The 6926-nt window shown below is 30.3% G+C and overlaps 1 protein-coding gene across 1 annotated transcript in view; it reads right to left on the bottom strand.

Moving 5' to 3' along the window:
* Window positions 1-632: 632 nt before the first annotated feature.
* Window positions 633-6926, bottom strand: part of LOC127730792 (uncharacterized) — a 29357-nt gene continuing 23063 nt past the window's right edge. The window contains exons 5-6 of the mRNA XM_052239373.1: window positions 5193-5331; window positions 633-956 (exon numbers count right to left, since the gene is read on the bottom strand). Of these exons, the coding sequence (XP_052095333.1) occupies window positions 828-956; window positions 5193-5331 (268 nt within the window). The 3' untranslated portion in view covers window positions 633-827. The remainder of the gene's footprint in view (window positions 957-5192; window positions 5332-6926) is intronic.

Raw genomic sequence — 6926 nt, 5'->3', positions numbered from 1 at the left:
ATATAAATGCTTAAATTTCAGTTATATACTTTTGTTGGATTTATCTTATTTCTTATTTATTTTACTCTATCATTTGCTCTTTCACTATTTATTTAGATATAAGAACAGAGATTTAGAAATTAAAACAAAAAACTAGTTTTTATATCCCATTCGTACGTATGAGTTCGAATTTCATTAGTTTCAGTTAAGAAATAATTCCTTCATGTCATGCCCTATTCTCCTTTTAACATGGGTAGGCACTATATTTGACGACGATATATGAGCTTTAGCGAGGTGTAAAATATGGTCAAATATAATGCCTACCCATGTTAAATGCTCATTTTTCACTATTTAGTGTGAAATGTTTTGTGGACCATAGTTTGTCTTTGTTTCTCTTAATCATAGTCATGATTTATCATGATATTGTATGCATGTTTTTCATTGCTCGTTGCTCAGTTTCCTCTAATTCTTCTTTGAATCAGTTTAAACTTGTTCAGAGAAAATGGATAAAACCATTTGTTTTGACGCTTGTCTATTAAGAAGAATGTGTGTTAAGATGTGGATTTGTTTTTAGATTGAGGTCTAGTTATCCTATTATAAAAACTCTCATGTTCTCAATGAAGATATAAAGACAGGAATAAGTAAACAAATAATGTGTTTTGAGAAATATTTTATCACAAATAAAACAACTTTGCTTTGATTAACATGTACATATAGATATAATAATAATGATAACAAATGTAACAAAATAACGAAAAAATGAAATATTGCAAAATAAGCTAAAGAACAGCAACTCCAACTCTACTATAGCAGATGAAATATTATCAAACGTGATTATCCCGCTTAGGTCATAATCGTATGGAATGTTTCAAAATCAAAAATATTAAACATAGCAAAAGTGTTCTGTGTATATAATTCTTCCATAAACAACTCCCTGAGTTTGAATTTTGTCCGTTGTGATCTGGAGACGAAGCTTGCTGAAAAAAGAATAGAAAGAAACTATAAAAAAGAAAATAATGAAAGTACATAAAAAAGTTAAAATGTTTTCCTGAAATGAACTTATTTAATGACAATTTTCTTTCCATCCCAAAAGCAAATTAGTTCTGACACAGAGAATTACACAAAAGACATAAATTGGTTAAGTAAATTTATAATACAAAGTACTGTTCAAAGATGCATGGTGATAGCTGATATAAATCATGATCTTTAACTCATCTCAGGGACTTACTCCTGAAAATATATTCAAAGGAGCTGCTACATGTTCGTATCAATTAAAATATATAACTGTGATCACTATACAGTCTCTCACAAAATTTTGCTTTTGAGTTGAAATGGCAGATGGTGTCATTGTATACATTTTAAATTCTTGCTTTTATATCTACTCTTTTTGTTAAATGTCTTTTTAAAGTACACGTGAAGAAAATCGGAAATTAATGCAATTAAAATGTACATTCTCCATACATGTGAAAAAATGAAAAGACGATCAAAAACCATTTAAATTTCAAATTTTTATGAAATGGAGTTGTAATTTAAAGAAAGAAATCACAGTAAGTTATATAATGTGACTAGAAAATTAAGATGTTGTGACACTATCGCATGACAAACTTGAAATAAGCTTTTTAGGTATAAAACATTAAATACATTGATAAACATCTTTATCGCTCGTTCCACATCTGAATTTTGTACTTAATGCTAAGGATTAGAAATGCTACAGTTGGCTTGACATAAATTATGTCCCTTTATATGCACACATAGCCATCAAACCTCAGAATAAGGATACGAAAGATACAAAACACTGCCCACGGGGGTGCAATAAAATGTTTGCATATTTATTTAAAGCAAACTAATCTTCTTTTTTATCAATATAATAAAAATAACAATACGAATTTCATAATAATGAATAATAAGTGTCAGTTTCAGTATTTGGAAATCATATACAATTTTTTCAATTTGAATTAGTCATTTCATACCGAATCATTTTTCTTCAACACGAAATAATTATTTTCCCGCCGAGATTTTCCATAATAAGATTATAAAAAATTCCTTTGCTAAATAATAAGCGTTTTGTGTGGTCTGTCAATTTTTATTTTATGTAATGCTTGAAAGCACATCATAGTTATTTAAAAACTGATATACTGCAAAATACTTTGACATCTAATCGGTAACTTCATTAATCTGATACATATTTCTCAAGTAATTCTATATCGTTTGAGAAAGAAATATTGAAGTGTTTTGACATCATACGTATAAAAGCTAGTACTTGCAACGAAGTTAAGGGAATGTTTTATGTGATATCATTTTGAACACATCTGCCTCCTACAACTTTAATAAATTTATCTTGCTATCCTTACTGTAAAATCAATTATTCATTTTGTTTGAAGTCTTGTCTAAGTTCTGGTGTTTCTGTCATAATATTTATTCTTTCAACTGGCAACAACAAAAATCAGGATGAAATTTGAAAAAAGACAGGACAGGAGTTTTGAGTAAAAAAAAAGGCAGGATGAGCAACTTGGCAAAAAACAAAAGCAGGATAACAATTTATGTAAGAAAGGCAGGACCGAATAGAGTGAAAAATAAAAAGGCAGGACAGTAATTACAACTAAAAAAAAATGCAGGACAAAATTTTTCATCCTAGCCCCCCCCCCCCCCCCCCCCCCCCCCCCATAAAAATCAAATGGTAGCTCCCTTAACAAATACACTAAATTCGAAAGTTAACCTCCAAAAATAAAAAAAATATAATAATAAAGGTATACTTAACATTGTGAAATAATTTTGATATATTTAAAAGTGTACACAAATTGTGAGTGGTCGTTATATTCCTGACTATGTGAAAGGTAGTAAAATGGTAGAAAGTGTTTAACTTTAACTTTTCTGTATCAACTGAAAACAGCCATAAGTTATATTTGGTGTGCTTTCTAATTTGGGCAGCTATTGTCACACATATAAGCTAAAAAGGAGGGGGTATGAAAAGGACACTTGTTTGCCCCTTTGAAATCGAAAATCACAAAGTTTTATAAATGCACCAAATAGGACCCTTTAGATGTCTTTTAGAATTCAGTATTTTTTTTTACATTCTTATTTTGTCTTTCATTTTCGTTCAATGGCTGGCATTGAATGCAAAACTTCAAAATCGAAATTATAGGTCTTATACATAATTTTGAGATCTTGTCACATGTAGATATGAGCAATAGCCTTCCCAATAAATATATTTTGCTTCTATATGTCTTATACGAAGGTAAAATCTTGTTTGGCAAGGTTTTGGTTCATACCTAATTATTTTAGAACTATATAGACTGTCCTGATTAAATCATCCAGTTCATTCATACATATACATGATTTTGAAAAGATTGAAAATGTTTCCAGAAAAAATTCATGGGCTCTTATACCTTTACACCAATCGAAGTACGTAAGGGGCTAGTGAAAACGTATTGAAATAAGCTACTTAGGTATCCTATTTTAAAAATCCCCGAAAACTTCCTACAGAACAAATGTTTTACTTATACAATAGCTAAACATACCTTATGTCAACGATATAAAATATAATAACATATTTTTTTTGTAAAAAAGATAAGTAATTTACGTATTACAACTCTTCTGTCGCCACAATGTAGACATTTATCTTAATATGTCTGTTTCTTAATGAAGTAAATCTCACTCTATCGTTTATGATCCACGTTTTGTTTTTTACTTAGGCCTTAATTTTATTCAGTAGGGCATATAGCCCGAAAGCATTTTATATCTTATGTTCATAATTTACCAATAAAAAACAATTTAGTAATATATGGTATAGTATATAACTGAGGCTTTCCAAACTTAAGTATTGTCTATTGTAGAAAATAAAGAAAAATATATTGTGTATTGCTGACCTCTAATTGTTCCTTTTCTAGTGTTTGTGTTGTTGGATTGCTGTGCCATTGGCATTTACCCGACATCTCTTTTCATTCGTATTTCAATGTTAAAAAATACTACAATCCCGGTAAGGATACCAGATTTGAGGAAACAGGGTTGTGGGAGTTGGGTTCGATACACAGTAATACAAATTACCGAGGGGAAAGAGGGGACCTTTTTTACATTTTTATGACAAAAATCATATTTTTTCGATTTTTAGAAAGGAGGAGGAGAACGCCCGCTTCAAGTCCAGTCCTACAATATGATGTTTGCATTGTTGAACATTTGCATTTTCCTTTTTATCTGCATGAACTAAGTCATTTCAATAGAGACTTCACCGTCTTTTTAAATATCGTGACGTTTTCACTTCCCTTTTCCGTTGTGGTTAGTACTACTTAATTAAAGTGGTCAACTAGAGACATAGACAAGAAGCTGTATTTCAAACAGAGATAAATGACTTTGAATATGATTTAATTACAGAAAATTACATAATTATATCTCAGACGTTCCAGAACTGCTCTAACAAGAAATGGCATGTAATCTTCGTATCTACATCTATTCTATACATATCACGACATCAAGTCTCCTCTTTAAGCTTAGTAGTCAGTCTGATCCGTTCTGGGAGTATAACTTCCATCATTCAATAAGCAATTTAATAAATCCAATGCATCCATTTTGTCTATAAATAAGTCTTAATGTTTGCCTCTTTTCACACATTCATATAAAACCGAATCAGTACTCTTTACCGAAATGGAGTGCTGCAACCGCTTAGTACAACGCGAAAACTCCTCTATGGTAAGTAATGGTGTTAATTATTCGGGGAAACCAATGATTAATTGTGTTTTAATTTTCCATCAGTTGTGAAGTAGTTGATTTGGTTAGCTCAAATCTTGATTTTTGGGTGTTGATAGTGGTGCCGTTTATAGTTGAGAGAAATTTAAAATCAGGAAAAAAATAGATATTTCATAATTAATTGCAATATAAAGGAAGTTATAATAAACATACTTAAAATTGAAAATCAGTGAGAGACATTTAGGGATTTATTTATTTTGGGAAGGGGAAGGGGGCACTTTGATCTAATGACGAAACAAATATATTCCTAACATGATATCGACAGCTTTTACTTGCTAAACCCCATGCAACCGAGCTTCTTTTTTTCAGAGTATTTTACAACCGAGTATAACCGATTATATATTATGCCATCAATCATTATCGACTACTTAGTTGCAGCTGAATATACTCTGCCAACGTTCACACAATCACTATCATTAAAATAAAATATTCATAAAGTTAAAATTTTTAAAATCGGAAAATTCAATACCTACCGATAAAGGCACTAAATTGTCACATTCGGTACTCCTTTTGATGCTTGCCCTGATTAAAACATCAACCAAACTTTTAGCTTCTTTTCCACATTTTAATTGAGTGTTGTTACTTATGCATGTATTCAAACTCTTTAGTTCGCTACAAAATAAAATAATCATATAAATGTTTCCTCTTCAGATAACACAAAAAAGCAAATGACGCCCTTTATGTAATACATATGGAAGCAAGATCGATAACTCCTATAAACGGCAAAGTTTAAATTGTTATGTCCAGGAAAATAATAGTATTTACCAAGAAAGAACAGAAGTATCGACACAGTTGCCCTTTGTATACTCTGATTGGGGTGTAAATGCTTCTGGTCAGGTGTAAATATTTCGTCGGGTAAAAATGGTGGAGAATTTGTACCTTAAATAAATTAGTATTGGTGATTACATTTTACCAGGAAGCTGAAAAATAAATCCATGTTTTTATTATTGTCATCCACTCAAAGCTTTATGGATTATCTTTATCTTAATGGTTTTTTTTACCGGGATTAATTTATTTACCCAGAACCATACATATCCGTAAAATTGAGTCTTGCTGATGAATTAAAAGAAAAATTTTGATTTTACAGAATTAGATACGGATACAAATCCATTGCTGAAGATCATGCGAAGACCTCAGTTCAATGATTTGTCAATGCTTGTTGCTGCTTTTTGTTGGTAAGTTTCGCTGTGATGATGCACTCTCAAAAACTTATTTTATTCTTAATAAAAACAACAAACCCAAAGGTGTAAACTTAAACTGACAAGTACACTTAAAAGTAAAACTGAGTGATCATATAGAAAATCAAAAAAGGGTATGGACACATTGTCCTATTGAAAGAATCATGCCAAAGTGCAACTTTTGGATTTATGATATCATGCAAGGCCAAAAAAATTAGGGAACATAAGCATTCAAAGAATATAATTTGAAAAGAGAATTAAATATAGCGGTTAAACATCTGTATAACGGAACTGAACATTTTGAAGTTAGCGTTGTTGTGTATTTTGGCGTTTTTTTTGTAAAGACACGTTTGCTTATTGAAAAAACACTGAATCTATAAAATAATCCATTTTTTTGTACCTCTGGACATTTTTTTGCCTTTATTTCCTGTAAAACAGAAAAAATGGCAAATAAACCATTTTTATTACTGCAAGAATCTCCAGTAATTCAAAATCACACTCCCATACACCGACACTTTTGTAGGTTTCTACGGGTACACATTTACATTCCATGCTGTTTTTATAGATACTTTGCAGTTTTTACTCTGCTTGTATCAATATATATGTATAGAACAAGATGATTTTGTAATTAAAATCAGCTGATTAAGATAAATTTTATAATTAGTTTATCTATGGATTACCTTATGTAATTTATATTGAATGTTTATTTCAGTAGGAGTGGTTTTAGTTCATGCATAAATTCAACATAGAAATCAGCATGATCACGAAGATTACTTTAAATTGCACATTAAATAGCAAGCTTCAGTGAAGAAAAACAATTCTGTGATTATCAGCAAATATACTGTAATATGCTAGAAGACTTGTAGGAAAAGTTAGAACTTTAAATTCATTTCTTGGAAGTTTGTTCTATGCGATAAACTAAGAATACATACGAAAATAATGTTTACAATTTCTTATAGAATTGCTAGTCTTTGGGTTTAGTATTTAGGATTTATGTTAATACTATATTGCTTCTATCATATAAGTAAT

This window comes from Mytilus californianus, unplaced genomic scaffold (assembly GCF_021869535.1).
Source record: "Mytilus californianus isolate M0D057914Y unplaced genomic scaffold, xbMytCali1.0.p SCAF_1, whole genome shotgun sequence".
Lineage (NCBI taxonomy): Eukaryota > Metazoa > Mollusca > Bivalvia > Mytilida > Mytilidae > Mytilus > Mytilus californianus.
The sequence above is the reverse complement of the archived record's forward strand: the minus strand, read 5'-3'. Positions and strand labels throughout refer to the sequence as shown.